Source organism: Tiliqua scincoides, chromosome 1, assembly GCF_035046505.1.
Source record: "Tiliqua scincoides isolate rTilSci1 chromosome 1, rTilSci1.hap2, whole genome shotgun sequence".
Lineage (NCBI taxonomy): Eukaryota > Metazoa > Chordata > Lepidosauria > Squamata > Scincidae > Tiliqua > Tiliqua scincoides.
Window position 1 is genome coordinate 10,842,015 of NC_089821.1, and position 18,059 is coordinate 10,860,073.

Below are 18,059 nucleotides of genomic sequence, written 5' to 3' on the forward strand. Positions count from 1 at the left end.
CTTCATAAGCTAAAATGTGGGCTGTTATATGGAACAATGTTATATGGAATGATTTTTAAAACCAGTTTATGGATAGCTCTTCGTATTGCTCTCTGTTGCAAGGGAGTGAAAACCAAGAGAGCTATAACCTGTTTTTAAGTGAAAAAAATTATTTTTTAAACATTCCCTAGCCTCCCTAATTTAAAAGACACTTGAGACAAAGCTAACAATCAGCCAGGCCAAATATTGGCAATTTGGGTTTTTACACAGTGTGTTTGTTGGTGCTATAGAAAATGCAATAAATGAATCAACAGATTCATTATTAGAACATCTTCTGTAACTCAAACTTTGTATATGTTAAACCTGAATAGAGTATTTTGTAAAGCTGAAGGTTTAAGTGAATAGTTTGGGTTAGGAATTTAGTTTTGTGCTTAGACATTTTCCTTTGTTCTCATGTACATCAAATGAATGTTTTTTTGACCACCATCTGAAAAATATTCTGGATAGCATCTCTACTAGTGCTTCCACAGTTAGGGGCTCGCTCCAAGAATGGAAGAAGCTTTGTGTTCTTGCATGTTTCTTGCATGGCCATGGTCCTTGCAAGAGGTGTTTGCTTGAGCAGAATGCTCCTTTCATTTCTGGAGGGATCTCCTAGCTGGGATGCTACCCTTTCCATTTAAGAAGTAAGTTGTTTACATTTGTGAGCACTGACAAATAAAAGTACTGTAATGTTGTCATTACTTCTCTTTTTTGCACACACCATTCAGTTGGATTTCAGTGGATGGAACTAGCATGTTGCATCTGTGTAATGCCAGCTTTTCTTTTAAAATGGCATCATTATTATTATTAACAGTATTTATATACCGCTTTTCAACTAAAAGTTCACAAAGCAGTTTACAGAGAAAAATCAAATAACTAAATGGCTCCCTGTCCCAAAAGGGCTCACAATCTAAAAAGATGCCAAGGAATACCAGCAGACAGCCACTAGAACAGACAGTGCTGGGGTGAGGTGGGCCAGTTACTCTCCCCCTGCTAAAAAAAAGGAGCACCCACTTGAAAAAGTGCCTCTTACCCAATTAGCAGGGGTAATCATATATTACATCATATATTACAGGCTGCCACTGGGGAAGAGTCAGTGACTTGTACTTTGTTTGTCCTGTCCAAATTAGGAATCTGCATTAGTAGAATTCACTTGCATAAGATAGGGTGAAGGCTAGTAGCTTATCAGTGGCTATATGGAGCTTCCAGGTTCAAAGGTAAGTTGTGACAGTGGGAGAAAGAGCTATTGCTTTCAAGCCCAGCTTGTGAGCTTTCCTGAAGCATCTGCTTGGCTACTGTGAGAAGTAGGTTGCTAGACTAGATAGCCTTTTTGTCTAGTCCAGCAGGACTCTTCTTCTAAAGTTCATGTATTCCCTGAAAGATCTCTTCTCTGGCCACTTCTGGGGCATTTGTAGAACAGCAGCAACTGGGGCAACCGAAGCCTGTTTCTTGTGTAGCGGTGCGGAAAGCAGAGGGAGCAGACACATGCTTTGCTCCCAAATTACACAGGGTACTTTTCAGTTCGGCTAAAAGCAGCATCTCCAATACTTGTCTGGAAAAACTGGAAGATTCAGTGCAAATGCTGGAGATTCTTGCCTTGCACATATGGGGTTAGACTAGGAAAATTAGGATTTCTGCAAGGATTTATTCAGACATGGAGCACAATGCTGGGGGGAGGGCCTTACTGACATGTCCCTGGGCATTGTGTAACCATGGAATCTCCATGACGACTGGATAAGGTCCTGTCTATTATTTTAAGCATGGTGCTAGCTGTGACTTCATATCTTTAAATTTTTTTACATAAGCAAGAATGACACTTTTATAGAATATCTAAGCTACCATTATGTGCCTGAAACTCAGTTCAACTTTATAAATGTGCTCCATATATTGACAGCTGGTGTTCATTCCTAGGTACTATGTTAATAGTTGAGAACTAGCAGATTTCCTAGATTGCCAGACAGAGTTAATTCCCAGTCTTTGACATGCTGCTCGATGGTAAATACCAACTGTTGCCACATGGGGGAGCACCTACATTAAGAAATGTTCTCTGCATGCAACTGATGGGGAGGGGGAATCTTGACACATTACTATGTTGAAAATAAACATGAGAATTGCACCTGGTGCTAACACTCAGTTGTAAGTCTTTGTGATACTTTTGAATGATCAGACCAAGATTATCAGGCAGAATGGGAACAGGCTTGGTAGAAAGAAAGGGGGGAAAAAGATTACTTTGTAACTTTCACAATTTTAATAAATATTAAAGAAATTGCACTTCATCTTTTATAGGCTATATATCCTGAAAGTCGGTTTCTTTGATTGTAATAGTTTCACAGCTATTACCATCTTACCATAGCTATTACCATAAAGCAATTATCTTAAGGCAATAACATAAAACTGCTATTGAAATATCGCACAATTAAGACTGTTTGCTGGCTTTTCTAATACCTTCATCCTGTTCAGACATTAGTGAGCATGGAATGACTCACATTAATGTACTTTTTTAAACTGAATAACCCCCTGGAGCTGTAGGTGTGTTAAGTTGTGATGCTGTTAAAAAGGGAGTGTGCATCCCACAGTACAGTACATGTACATTATATTATGAACATCGGAATGGTTGCATGCTATTTTCAAAGGTTCAGGACAACTGCTATACGTTTATAATAGGGGTGGCCAAATTTGCTTAATATAAGAGCCACATACAGATGCTGAAGAGCTGCAATATTTAAGAAGCATTTACATTCTTAAATATATTTACTTACTATGAACTGGATATGCTTTAATCCAGTGGAGTCCTGGTAAATAATTATAAAACATTTATATTAACCTTTTATATTAATTGTGATGCAAGATGAGCTCAGCCAACATATTTCCAAAAGCTGGACATTATATGTAAAATAGTCATATGTGACTCATGAGCTGCAATTTTATCACCCCTGTTGTATAACATGATGATTTGAGCAACAGCAAATACATTTGCAGGCATTGGAAATGATACCTATGAATTATTGACGCAAATAGTATTTGGATAGTGTATTGGGCTTGTGATAGTGAAATCTTATCATGAACACACATAGCTCAAAAGAAAGGAGCCAGGAGCAGGTAGCACACGAAAAATTTGGTCACAGCTCAAGCACTTTTGCTCAAGCTCATTTACGACCACGTAGCTGATTATTTGATTTTTGATTGGTTTTTGTTTAGCTTCTGTTCTCTGTGGTGGTTGCACTTTTGAAGGCAGAAAGGCAGGATAGAAAATATTTAATAAGTAACTGCACTAATAAGACTGGGTCTTTCCCATCTCATGCTGTCTGTACAGAAAATGCAAAAGGAAAATAGGGGAAGTCAAGACATACTCATCATTTTGGAATATTAAAATTGTCTCAGCTCCCTAAGATAGATGCTGCTCTGTAGGGGATAGGAAGATCCCCTGTGTCTATGACTGAAATGTAGACTTTTTTTTTTAAAAGCTCATTTTCACACCCACCAATTCAGGAAACTACAAGCACAGAGGAAAGCTTTGCATAGGCTGTTGTCCTTCAGTTACTGAAAGCAGGTCACTCTACAGGACTGACTGTGCTGCAACAGTTAATGTGTGTGCTTAACAACGTGCTGTGCTCCTGCTGGATGGGACCACTGCTCTGGCCACTTTCAGTTTAAGGCATACGAAACTGTCAAGGGTGTGTGTTCAAGCTCCTCAAATCACAGTAGGAAATAGATAGGTGCAAGGCTTCCTTCAGATAACTTGTTTGCCTATTAGGGTGGTAAAGGTCATAGGAAGCTGTCTTCCGCAGAGCCAGACCAGTGATCCCTCAGTGTTGTTGACAGGCAGCAGCTCTCCAAAATTTTAGACCATAATTTTCTTCTGTTCTACCTAATGCCAGGATTTGAACCCAGGAGCTCCTGCATGCAAAGCTTCTGCATTTTCCACTGGGCTCCGGCCATTCCCAGGTCAATGAAAAACACTCTGAATTGTGCCCAGAAATTATCTGGACAACCAGTGCAGCTGCTTGTAGCCTGTGTAATATATTCCTAGTGACTCATTTTTGTTAACCAACCTGCAGCCCTAAATGAAGTTTCTGTCATATATTAATTGGAAGTCAGACAGGGCAGGTATGAAGGGTTCAGTCTGTGTATATTTATCCATGGCTTTCCCCTGCCTATTTATCACCCAGCAACGGGTCCAGAAACACTGGCAGGCTGCATAACCTGCACCTTCAGGAAAAGTGTAATGTTATCCAGGGCAGGACCTTCTTCGACATCACAAACATCTTAGTCTTATGAAACGCTTGTGTAGCAGCCCTGATTGACATCCATTCACAGATTCCATTAGCTCACTATAATTCATGTTGGTGATGATAAACAATTGGTTTTTATCTGCATATTGGTGAGACACTATACTAAAAAAAAAATCTCCCAAGGAGCTTTATGCAAATGCTAAACAAGCTTGAACTGTCTATTAATTGACGTTTATAAGTTTGTTTGTTTTTTAAATGTCTTTGAATTTGACTCCATGAAAACTAATGGGAATTTACATGGGATGCTTTAGGATGTCACATGGGCTTGCATGCAAGGAAGAGCTGTCCTGTGCATGGAGAAAAATCACTGAATAAGGGGGAAATATGTGAAAAGGAGTATGCAGAGAGCAGCCTGAGTTCTCAGTATTTGTTTCAGTGGTGCCTGGAGTAAACATTTTTAGTGTATAGTAACTTTCTAAATTCATTTCAGTTCACAGATGCTTTAGAAAAAATCATACGTTTTGAAAGTCATGGGCAGCGCAATCCTAACTTGCACTGGAACAGTGCCTGCACTGTATCCAGTGCAAGTTTTGGGCTGGCTGAGGTTTGGCCCAAGGCACAGGGGGGGGGGGAAATTTCGCTTATCTGAGGGAGAGCTGCAGCAGCCGCAATGTGTCTACTTGGATCTGCAACATCTAAAGAGGTGGCATAGATCTGAGCAGCCTGGAGTCACTCTGCTCAGGAACGGGACTAGGAGCTGGATCCTGGCCCCACCTCCTGTTCCCTGCCTGCCCACCCACAGGCTCAGCTGGCAAACTTACCAGGTGCAGTTGGTGCGGAAGCTGGATCTGGCCTCCACGGGCCAGCATGCGTCCCTGCGCTGGCCCAGCCAATTCACATGGAGGCACAAAAATGCTTTTACGGCAAGTTTGCAACTTTCCCAGACTGGCACAAGAGACTTGCACCAGCCAACCACATTCTTTGGATTGCGCTCTGAGACAAATAGGTAGCTAGATATTAATGTATCAAACATACTGAACAGAGATTAGAACCAGTTTCTGAAATGCACGTATTTAAATTACAGTAGCTGCTTAAATACAGCATCTTACACATAGATTGGAGCTGGACTTTTACAGATGAAAGTACAAAACAGTTTATTTAGCCATCAATACTCCAAAAGGAGTAAACATACATATATTGAAACAAAGTACAAATCACCAGCCAGGCAAATATTTATTCTTTTAAAAATAAATTATGGAATATACTTGAAGCTTTCAACAGAGATTGTAAATAAATAGAACACAAAGCTACATACAGTCACACATTTCTGATTTCATAGTGTGTCACTTATCCGTCAGTTCTAGAATTATTAGAAAATGGAAATCTATAGATGATTTTCACAAGCAATACTAAAAGTTGCCTTGTGTTATTTGTACACAGGTGTGATGAAGGATGAAGTAATACACACTTCTGGGAAATAAGTGCTATTGAACTCAATGAAACTTACTTCTGAGAAGACAGGCATAGGATTGTGCTGTAACTAAAGCATGTTGAATGAATGCATTTTAAAAGTTATTAACCCCAATCCCACTTCCAAAGGCAGTGTTTTATTGATTGATTTGGTTTCTACTACGCTTTGCATTCACCCTGTTTTAGCCTTGCATTCACTCTGAAGTTAGGCTGAGCCATCGAGACCACTCAGTGCACATCAGATCTGAGTCAGAATTTGAACCCAAGTTCCTATACCAAAACTCAGCACTATAGCAACTACACATTTGGTTGAAGAAGATGAATTTACAAGGAGATGAACTTTACATTTCCACCTTCTTATGCTTTGTGTGTTACTTGCGAAAAGTGCTCTATCTTTAGTACATTACTGAATTTCTCTGCCATTACCAGCACACACTGGATTAGGCAAACATGGGAGTGTCTGTGCCCAGAATCACTGGAATGGAGGCGTAGCAGCCTTTGCCATGTGAACAGATGCAGGTGAGTGGCAGGTGAAAATAATTTTTTAAAAGGTAGCATTCAGAGCTTTTATGTTGGCAACCTTCAGTCTCGAAAGACTCTGGTATCACGCTCTGAAAGGTGGTTCTGGAACAGCGTCTAGTGTGGCTGAAAAGGCCAATTCAGGAGTGACAATCCCTTCCACACTGGGAGCAAGTGCAGTCTGTCCCTGGTCTGTCTCTCTGACTAAGGGCCTTCCTTCTTTGCCTCAGACTGTTGGCCAAGTGTATCTTCAAACTGGGAAAGGCCATGCTGCACAGCCTGCCTCCAAGCGGGCCGCTCAGAGGCCAGGGTTTTCCACCTGTTGAGGTCCACTCCTAAGGCCTTTAGATCTCTCTTGCAGATGTCCTTGTATCGCAGCTGTGGTCTACCTGTAGGGTGCTTTCCTTGCACGAGTTCTCCATAGAGGAGATCCTTTGGGATCCGGCCATCATCCATTCTCACGATCGAGCCAACGCAGGCGTCTCTGTTTCAGCAGTGCATACATGCTAGGGATTCCAGCTCGTTCCAGGACTGTGTAATTCAGAGCTTAGTAGCTGTGAAAAACACCTTCCTCGCCCCACTGATGCTCCCAAGCCTTTGGAAGACCGGTAGCAGCACTGTGGAATGCAGTCCATGGGGGTAAAAGCCCAGAAGGCAGGAGGAAACTGCTAACAGAGACCCACTCTACTTCGGAGTTTTTCTCCCAATTTCTGGGTATTGCTCAGTAGCCCACCCCCAGCGCATTCCTTGCTGATGCCAAGGGACCCCCAACTCTCAATAGTGGCTTTTCAGGGAGCTTGGGCATTGATAGGGATGGGCAGATGGAGAACATGGTTCTTCTTGGAGTGCCATGCTCTAGGTGCTACCCTAAGTCACTAAGCTGATGGTTCCCAAACTTACAGTGGTTGTGGCGCTCTTCTTTCGTGGAAACCTCTTCCCTGCTCTCCTGGGCATTGCCATCGTAGATCACGGGAGATCTTGTGTGATCCAAGATGGTAGCACCAAGGAGAGATGGGAAGAAGACGGTGCCAGGGGGCATCTCATGGTGTCCCTGTGAGTTTGTTGCACTGCCTTCAAGGTGCCACAGTGCACAGTTTGGGAACTGTATGAAACTTTTGTAGTCACAGTATTTGAAGTTGTTTGAAGCGGGGGGGGGGGAGCTGTTTGAAGTTTGAAAAGCTGGAGCTGAAAAGCTGGCAAGGGGCAAGTAAACAAAAAGTTAAGCTACATTCATTTAAAAACAGTTACTAATGGCATCTAGTACACTAAGGGCACAATCCTTAACCAGGTCTACTCAGAAGTAAGTCCTATTTAGTTCAATGGGGCTTACTCTCAGGAAAGTGTGGTTAGGATTGCAGCCTAAGTTCCATAACCCAGAGAAAATGCAGAAACTGTGGTGCATTTTTCAGCTTGAAATTGAAAGTCAAAAGCCATCACGAAGTTAAGTTCTGAATGTGCAGGGCTTCCTGGATGATTTTAGCTAGTTTGCAATGTGGATGGGGCTTAATTGCTCCTGCAAAATCATGATCATGTGGAAGCATTTGCATTGAATACTAGCCCGTGGCTGAATCTACAGCCCACACATAGTGGAAATGTCTAGCAGATGCTCCATAGATTTCATTGTTGAGAAAGAAGTGGAACTCTTCATGTGAAAACGCAAACCAACTTGAAAAGACAAGTATGTAAGTGTATTTATACCAAGACTGGGGCTCTGGATATATCACCCCCCAATCATTTACTATCAGTTGCCAAGTAATGAAATATTAAGTTGATATCCGAGAACCTTTTTGGACATTTTCTGCTTTTAAGAACAATTAAGATTCTCTCAAGGAAAAGGAAAGAAACCTTTGATTTGCACATTCATTCAAACCAGCATTCATTGTGGGGAGAGATTAACAACCCAATTCTATCCACACTTTCCTGTGAGTAAGCCCCATTGACTCCAATAGGTTCTTACTTCTGAGTAGACATGGATAGGATGGGGCTGTGTAGCCTCAATCAAGAGATTCTGCAATTATTTGAATGCAAAATCTTGCCTTCCCAAACACACACACACACACACACACAGTGAACCCAAGGCTTACCTTCAACTTTTTGCTGAGAAGAATGCACAGGTTTCAATTGTGGCATGGTTGGCAACCTTCAGTCTCGAAAGACTATGGTATAAGCCTACAGCACCTGGTATTCCCAGGCGGTCTCCCATCCAAATACTAACCAGGCTGGACCCTGCTTAGCTTCTGAGATCGGATGAGATCGGGCATGTGCAGGGTAACAGCTGCTGCATAGTCTACCAGGAATCTCTCTTGCACAAGTGCTACCATCTACTCATATATGCTCCCATATGGATGCCAGGGTTGTTTCAGCTCCAGCAGTAGCTAAGGGTGCAGTCCTAACCCACTTTCCAGCACTGACATAAGGGCAATGCAGTTCTGGGGTAAGGGAACAAACATTCCCTTACTCTGAGGAGGCCTCCATGAGTGCCACCCAACTTCAGGATGCAGCACACGTCCCATTGGTCCAGATATGCCAGTGCTGGAAAGTTGGTTAGGATTTGGGCCTGAAGCTCTATTAAATCAGTCCAGGGTCGTGCAAAGTATAGATGTGGACAAGATTCCTGAAGAGGCAAGATCTTGAAAAGGCAGGATGTGCCTTTCACCTCAGTCCATTTGGCTTATTAAATCTGCCAGCACAAGTTTGGGAGTCTGGGCCTCTTAGGTTATAATGGCTAGCAAGAGAAACCCAAGGTGAGTTAGAGTGAAAAAATATTTAAGATCCATTAATTTCAATGGGGAAAAACCCACGTTTTTAACCGATCCAATTCAATGGGATTTCACTTTGGCTGAATCTTGTCTTGCGTTTGTGTGGCTAGAAACACAGCTTACAAGGCACAAAGAAAACATCTCATCCCCACTTATATTTTCCCCCTCATACTGCCCAAAGTAAGTTCATTTTCAAGACTGGGCCTTATTGAGAGTTCTGAGTTTCCCCACCAAGTCTCTTTTGGTTTAAACACAACCTCTGTGGAGCCATTTTTGAGATGAAAACTGTCTCCTGTTGCTAGAAAACTTGCTCTCAGTCACAACAGATTTCCAGTTCTAGATACGGAGGTGCCCATGGAGACGTCTTTCATGCATTCTTCTTCGGCAATGGAATTTGGTTACCTTGCCACAGACAACAAGGATGCCCCTTCCCCTAATTAAATGGAATTCCACATGACATTGTTTCCACCAAACAGAAGGCAAACTATTTTAAGTCAGTTAACAGAGCATGCAGATATCCAGGGGTATCAACATCAAGCAGAGCAGGAAAATTCAACAGTAATACCTTTGTTTAAAATCCTGCAACTTTGCATATGCTTATGTGCACCAGTCTCAAAAGGCCCCTTCAGCTTCAAAACCTGCAGAGGAGCTCCCAATTTGTTGGCTACAAGCATTCTCCATGTTCCCTCTTGTCTAATATGTGGTTTCTTCTAATGCTGAGCAGCTCAATTTTCATATGCGCCTGTCTAAGCCTCAGCTTCAAAGCCTCATTCTCTGTTGAAAGAATATTTCTTTCCTAAAGGAAAATACAGATCTTGGTGTTAACAGAACAGGCTTTAAAAACAGTCTCATTAGTCTCAGTCCTATTTAACAGAGGATTTGCTCAACTGGTATCTTATTCTTCAGGTTGGTGTAACTTAACTATTTTCCAAATTATAACAGCTTGAAGAGTAAATGAAGTGAAAGATATAAAACTATCATCATAAGAGGGGAGCAATTATCACTGTTGCATCTCTTAAAGGAGTATTTGATAGCTGGGTAAACACATGCTTTCATGTGCAAAACAGGGCATTTTCTATATCACTGTAAGTAAGAGCAGACATCTTTTCTAACAGCTGATCTAGATGTTATTAGGAACACATATTGTGCACTAATGTTTTTTAACAGCACATGGGAAGGAGAGAATTACAAAATAAGGCACAGCAGAGAGCACAGAAGCTTTAGCTCTGCCCTCACTCTGGTTTCAGTCCTGATCACACATCCCACACAGGCTATTTAATTAGAAAAAGGGTCGCAATTAAACTTTTTTTTCCTAATTAAAATAGCATGCAGGGAGTACAATTAGGATCAATTGTTAAAATGTGCTAGTTCCCCACACCATCCTTGAAAGATATTTCCCATAACATCTGGTATGACCCTTATGGATGCATCTTCAGTACATCCACTATACCAGTGTTTCTCAAACTGTGGGTGAGGATCCAGTAGGTGGGTTGTGAGCCAATTTCAGATGGATCCCCATTCATTTCAATGTGTATTTTGCTTTTTAATATACAGGTTGAGTCTCATTATTCTCATGGGTTTGTTCCCAGAACTCAGGTGGATGGCAAAAATCCCTCTATAGCAAATCAATTTAAAAAAACAAAGTCCATTGCTCAGGTGATTTAAAAACACCCTTGCTGACCTTTGTGATGTTGAGATAGAGGACGATCCAACATTCAGTCTCTCTCCAGGCTCTTAGAAAGTAGCTTGGAGAGAGAATGATTGATGGATTGTCAGCTGGCTGCCCTCTCTCTAACTATTGTAAAGGACTGTTTTCCTTTAATTTAAAGGGCCCTTCTCATCCTGTTGAGATAAAAATCTCTACAACAGTAAGAAAAGCATTTTAAAGGTGCATTTTCCCCCTTCTCCAGGGATGAGCACATTCCTTCTCATTTGCAGTGGTCATTCGTGTTGAGTCAAATCAGTGTATAAAAAATCTGTGTATAACAAGGTTGGACCTGTATTAGACATGATGCTACCATGGTATGGGCTGCATTTGGGGAAATGTTACAGATATGTACTTTTAACAGGTTACTATGTATCTGCTTTTAACACTGTAGTCAATGGGGTTTACTCCCGGGTAAGTGTGGACAGGATTACAGCCTTTGGGATGTTTGGGAATTTTTTTTTTAAGAGATTAATAATTACTTGGGAGGGTTAGGAGGACTCTTCTTTATTTTAAATAAATTTTTGAACTTATTCTTATTGTAAACTTTTAATTTACTTACTAATTTAATTCATTAATTGATTTGCTTTTGTTGTAAGGGAGTGTAAAACATGACATCACTTCCAGGTTAAAGGAACCTGGTTAATGGAACCACCCACTTCTGGTGGGTCCCAGCACACTGTCATTCTAAAAAGTGGGTACTGGTGCTAAAATGTTTGAGAACCACTGCAACATAATTTTTTTTTTTTTTTTAGGAAAGGAAGAAGGTTAATGGTTTCCTCGAATACCATGTCCAAAAGTGTAATGAAGACATACATCTAGCCTGGGAGCAAAATGTGTGCTGCCCATTCATTTCCAAAACCTTACAGCAAGCACTATTTTCCAAAAATGAGCAAAATGGATTCAACGTTTCCACGTTACATTTTTAGACATGTGTAATTGTCACAGTGACATTGCTTTTGTTTGGAAATGCTTGGCAATTTCTCTCTTGCAGACTCTGGAAAATTCATGATAATTTTTCCTATTCTACATTCACAGAGTTGAGGGTCGGTTGGAAGGTTTTACACAGGGAACAGCATGTTGTATGACAATTCACAACTCAAAGTGATAATTTCACACACCTGTTCCAGTTCTTGGTATGAAGGTTTTATAGTAGATGGCTCTTCCTTTGCTTTCTGACTGAAGTCCTTGTTTTCCCACTTTACGTAGGCCTTTTTACGGCTCAGTATTGGGCTTGGACACGGAGACAGAGGAGTAGGCTGGAGAAAGGTATTGTCAGGTGGCATTGCTGACTCTCTCTGCTGCCTGGGGAGTCCATCACCATGCAAAAGTTCTAGGTCTGTCTGCACGCCCTTGTGTTCCACTGCTGGCTTCAGTCTCACTGAGATCTTCTGAGGCAACTCACCCATAACCATAATTGTTCTGTCTTTGCTGTCTTCACGGTGCTCCACCACTTCTCCATTGGGAAAGGGAAACCCTCCCTCCTCCAGCCCTGTAGAAAACAACCACAGAATGCAAAGAACATGATGAACATGGGAAGTGAAAGCAGCGCAGTGCTTAAAGTGAGCTGAAGGTTCTACTGAAATGCCAAGCGCACAGATGAAGTGAATATTCATAGAAGGAACTACACAATGCCTTTCCTAGAACTCTATTTCTACCCACTCATTCCCATTTTCACCCTCCTGAGGTTTTAGTGGGCAAGTCTCTGTGAAAAAAAAAAATGGTAAAAGTGAAAAAAAGAAAACTATGTTATTATCTGTAATGTGGGGATAATAATACTTTTAAATAATGCATAATTCAAAGACACTAATACTGGTCTACTTATAGCCTGTTGTCAGGGCTACTGAGAATTCATGTCATTTTTAAAAAACATTTACATCCTCCCATTCCACCTTCGAAGAGGCATTCAAGGTGGCTTAACACCCACAAAATCATAAATCACAGAATATAAAAATCATAACAGCTCTAGATGAAAGGTAATGCACGTGAGAGGCTGTGAACACTAGAGTAAGTGATTGCACAGCAACCTCTTGGTGCAGCCAAGGAATTTCAGTAAAATTAAGCAAGGAATCTTTACTACCAACACAACAACAAGTCCTGCAGACTGGACAGATAAATCCATGAAGGGTGTGAAAATAAAGAAAAGGGCATGAAGATCTTAATTCAATTTCAAGATGCAAGAACAAAAATGAGGGTGTGGTAGGGAAGGATCCTTTACTGATCAAATTCATATAAACAAAGTATTGATTAATATACAGGTGAGCCCCCAGTATCTGCAGGGGATCTGTTCCAGGACCCACCAAAGGATGCCAAGACCTGCGGATGCTGGAATCCCTGGGGGTGGGGCCAAAGTGGTGCTGCAATAATTTACCTGGAATGTGCACCCAGCCCTCCAGAGATCATCCCAGCTTCCCTGTCTCCTGATGCAGCTGTGCCAACAGGGCATGCACTGCATCCTGCAGTGGGGGGGGGAATATAGTCATGGAGGCTTCCTCAAGGTAAGGGAACCTTTGTACCCTTACCTTGGAACTGCATTGTGGCTGCACTGGTGCTAGAAAGCTGGATAGGGATGGGCCCTCAGGGCCCAATCCTATGGGCCTCTAGCGCCAGCGCTGAGCTCCAGCTGACACCCAGAGAGGAAGGTGCGCTTGTCAGTGCTGGACCAGCACTGGACGGATGCCATCCGAAGCAAGAGAAGAACTCCGGGTAGTGGTAAGGACTTTCAGGGGCTGGAGGGGTTCAGACCAGCAGAGCCCTATCCTCCAAAGCCCAACACGGAGGCTCTCATATCTGCGCTAGCAAAAAAGCCCGTGCAGACTTGAGAAGCCCCATTGTGAGGCTTGGGGCTTTCGTCAGGGGAAGAAGACGTCCGGGGGCCCTGGAGGTGCTGCTGGATACAGCAGAAGCCGTTTTGGCACCGCTGCACGTGGCGACACCGCCGAGTGTAGGATTGGGCTGTCAGGCTCTTAGCAAGGATGTTGCACCAGCTCTCGTCAAATTATAATCAATAGCTTTCTCTGTGTGCCCAAGCTGAATGTTAGCATTCGTGTTCACGTCTGTCCCTCATGTTATAATTTGGTTCTGAGAATTAGTTTGCGTCGGTTCCAGAAAGAAAAAAAAAAAGCAAGAGATACACAACAGGAAGATGATGGCCTTTCATTGTTGCAAATGGCAGCTGCTGCTCTAGTGCAGTTATCCTGTCTGCTTGACCACATCTTATGATTCCACCAATGCTGTTCTTGATTTGGGTGAAATTAACATTTCTGAACTGATGTGTCAACAATGAGAAAGCCACCATCTAAAGCCATTTCTCTCTGCATCTTGCTATTATTGGGATTTTAAAAAAATACCATGCTAAATAAGCAAACACTACTTAGTCAGTCTCTCGGTTGGAAATGGTGACATAGGACAGGAGCAGAGATGAAACTGGGTCTTAAGTAGAGATAATGTTAGGAAGCTTTCTTACCATGCATGTGCTCTTTAAGTCCCATGGGACAGAGGCTAGAGGCCAGGGCTGATGCAGGGCTGTTATCTACAGCTGTGGCTTTGAATCGTCTCTTGCATTCAAACACTACGAGATCCTTGCATTGCTTGTGACAGTTCATCCCACAATCTGCACACAGATAAAAACAAGGGAAACTCTTGTTGCAGTGGCAGAAACTAAAGAGGCATGTTTTCATACCAAGAACTCCACCCCCAGAACCAGAAGTCTTATGTCTGCATTTTACATTCGCCTTACGAAATGCTACAAAACTACTGCACTGAAATTAGCGGAGATTGCATTTCTTTACAGTGGCTTGTAGGACTTGTGTGACTTGCATATTTTAAGATGCATTTAGAATGTAACGTGCTGGTCCAACTTAACCAAAAACCAGCTAATAAATAAACTTCTAAATTTAATAACTGAAAGTGTGGGGGGAGCAAATAAATCCCATATCTTTTGCCCCAAGTGCTGCCTCTCATTGTTTTAGGGAGGGGAGAGAGGAGTGATTTATAAAATCGGAGGAAGAGGGAGGAAAAAGGGACAGGATCAGAGGGTTTGAAATCTCTAGGTCAGTGGTTCTCACACAATTAGCACCGGGACCCACTTTTTAGAATGAGAATCTGCCAGGACCCACCAGAAGGGATGTCGTGACTGGAAGTGACGTCATCAAGCAGGAAAATTTTTAACAATCCTAGGCTGCAATCCTACCCACACTTACCCAGGAGTAAGTTCCATTGATTATCATTGTTAAAAGAATATAAACAGTAGCTTGTTAAGAGTACAGATCTGTAACATTTCCCAAAATGGAGTCACATACCATGGTACCATCAAGTCTAATATATTAATAATAAAATATTGAAATGAATGGGGACCCACTTGAAATTGGCTTGTGACCCACCCAGTGGGTCCCGACCCACAGTTTGAGAAACTCTGCTTTAGGTCATTCATGATAGACCCTTTCAACTTCTTACAAATGTGGGCCTTCTGCCAGCAGATGGCTCTTGGGTCTGCTGTTAAAGAAAAGGAAAGTTTCAAACCAAAATTAGTAGTTGGCAACCTTCAGTCTCGAAAGACTCTGGTATCGTGCTCTGAATGGTGGTTCTGGCACAGCGTCTAGTGTGGCTGAAAAGGCCGATTCAGGAGTGACAATCCCTTCCACACTGGGAGCAAGTTTAGTGCATCACTGGTCTATCTCCCTGGCTATGGGCCAATTAGGGCTGTGAATATGGTACCCTTGCAGAGAAGAACCACTATTGGTCTTAGCAAGTCTTCTTTAAACATTATCTATCAACTAAATAAGAATGTTGCTTACCCTTGCAGCGATATCCTTGCTTAATAACTCCCCAAAGCTGAAATGTGAGCAAAAGAAAGATATCTTTATAATGCTACACTAAATTTCAGGCAGGCAATTCACACCATTCCTCAAACCTGGTCTTGTCTTCCACAAAATCACATGAATAGAACAGAATGATCACCCACCCATATGTTCGGAAGCCTGTGGCTGTTCCTTTACCTCCTGTGAAAAAGGCATTTAGCTTATTTAACGGAAGAATAAATTTACAAACAGGAAAGCTAATGAAAGCAAAAGTTTACCACCGCCCATGAGAAGATCTAGCAGCCCAATCCTAGGCATGTCTACTTGGAAGTAAGTCACATTATAGTCAATGAGATTTACTCCTTGGCAAGTGTGCATAGGATTACAGCCTAGGGGCCCAATCCTATCCAATTTTCCAGTGCCGGTGCAACTGTGCTAATGGGGCATGCACTGCATCTTGTAGTGGGGCAGCAGTCACAGAGACCTCCTTAAGGTAAGGGAATATTTGTTCCCTTACCATGGGGCTGCATTGTAGTTGCACTGGGGCTGGAAAATTGGATAGGATTGGGCCCTAAGTCATTACCATCATAGTCTCCATGAAATGAGTGGGGTGTGTGTGTGTGTTTGGGCATCCACAGATCCACGCATGCTCACATACACAAACACACCCCACCACATACTTTAGGCTGGGTGATCAGAGAGACTACTTAGCCAAACGATCTCAAGAAGTTGACTGGTAACATGTCCCAGCTAAGAGCACTTCAGCACCTTGGCCAGGTTGATGCAGGTACACTGGCAACCAAAATGTTTCAGGCATGATTCAAGGTGCTGGTTATTACCTTCAGAGCCCTACATAGCCTAGGACCACTGGCTTCCCACATGCGGATCTGCCTGCCCTACGAGGTCTTTTAGGGAGACATTCTTGAAATCCCACTACCTTTCGAGCTGTAGCTGGTGGCTCCCTATGTGAGGGCATTCGCTGTAGTGGCCCCTACCCTATGAAAAAGAGGAGGAGGGAGGGAAGAGAGATCAGGGAAGACCTTGTGTCTCCCACAGCAACCCTCAGCATGTCTCTGTGAAGTCCAAATGAGACTGCCACATTTGTTCTAAAAAATATTGGCATGTGAGGCTACCTCATACAGAGACACAGGGAACCCAATCTGGAATTGGATGCACGCCCAGGCATGTAACCCACCTACCATTTGGCTGTGCTCCATCACTCTTTTGGCAGCTCACAAACAGATCATTAAAGGCAAGTAGCACTGACATTATGATAAAACATGTTCTTATGGGAACAGTCTTGCTATGCACATTATATGGTACAATTTACTTTTAAAAATGTCCCCTCCAAACACCCAAGCTTACAAATCCAGCACAGTTGTCACAGAACGTAGGTTTCAGGTAAGTGGTCTCCTGGAAGTTGTGGGCGAAGCCAAGGCCCAATTTAGAATAGATCGAGCTGGCCCTCATAAAGTAAGCTGTTATTTCATCCTTGCTAATCAGACCTTCCCTACAAATAAATAACAAAGGAGTCAACTGGGGTTTAATATTTGCAGAAGAGCAAAGAGTTAACAGCATCTCCCCCTCTGCTTGCTCTCCCCACCCACACAACCACCAACTAAGGTAAGTGTACTAATTCACTTTCACAGCAAGGAGTATCTACAAATATATCACACACACACGCACACTCCTTTCAAGCAGGTTGCAATTTCTGCAGGAGTTCATTTAAAATTCAACAAACACAGCTTAGGGAGCAGGTTTCACAACTGATTCTGAACACGCTGCACAATTATCAAAACAAAAGAAGATTCCAGGGAATAATTCCTAACACTGTGCCTTCAAATTGCTCTTTACAAATTCTAACACCATTCTGGACAATGAACAGGCTTGGAGGAAGAAAACCGAACAACAGGGTTACCCTAAACACGAAAGAGTTCATGTTCTCTAGTTCTACTGTTAACCCCTTTGAAGGCAAGCGAGATAAACAAGATGCTTACTTGGAATTGTTACATGTAGTGATGTACATCTAAGCTTAAGGCTGCCCAACTGAGAGGAAACTCAAAAATGTGGTCCAGAGAGACCATTTCCCTCCCTGAAAGCAATGCAAGATAGGATCAGTTTCCTCTTAAGGAGCCCAATCCTAAAGGCAGCTCCACCTCCAGGTGCAGCAGCACCAAAGCGGCTACTGCTGCTTCCTGCAGCCCCATGGTAGCCTTGCGGGAAGGGGACTTTTGTCCCCTTTCCCAGGGAAAGCCCCAAGCCTAGCAATGGGGCTTCTCTAGTCTGCACCAGCTATTTTGCTGGCGCAGACTTGAGGGACTCCATGTTGGGCTTTCTAGCCCGTCACAGAGTTCGAGATCCAACTGAGCAGCGCTCCACCAGTTCCACCCCCCTCTCCTGCCCAATTCTTCACCCCACACCGTCCTCCACTTGCTCTCCCCCACCCAGAACGCTTCCCCTTGCCCCCAAGGCCCTCGCTGCCACCTGGACCTCTTGCCTAGCTCCAGGCGGCATCCAGTTGGCGCTAGGCTCAGCACAGGGTATCCCAGGTGTGCCT

General features: G+C 42.8%; 1 protein-coding gene and 1 pseudogene across 1 annotated transcript in view; both read right to left on the minus strand.

Moving 5' to 3' along the window:
• Positions 1-8,405: 8,405 nt before the first annotated feature.
• On the minus strand, positions 8,406-8,522 carry LOC136637097 (5S ribosomal RNA; annotated as a pseudogene).
• A 1,140-nt stretch (positions 8,523-9,662) lies between these two features.
• Positions 9,663-18,059, minus strand: part of RASGRP1 (RAS guanyl releasing protein 1) — a 58,309-nt gene continuing 49,912 nt past the window's right edge. Inside the window, exons 12-16 of the mRNA XM_066612288.1 lie at positions 16,868-17,012; positions 15,500-15,536; positions 14,170-14,316; positions 11,825-12,195; positions 9,663-9,794 (exon numbers count right to left, since the gene is read on the minus strand). Of these exons, the coding sequence (XP_066468385.1) occupies positions 9,663-9,794; positions 11,825-12,195; positions 14,170-14,316; positions 15,500-15,536; positions 16,868-17,012 (832 nt within the window). The remainder of the gene's footprint in view (positions 9,795-11,824; positions 12,196-14,169; positions 14,317-15,499; positions 15,537-16,867; positions 17,013-18,059) is intronic.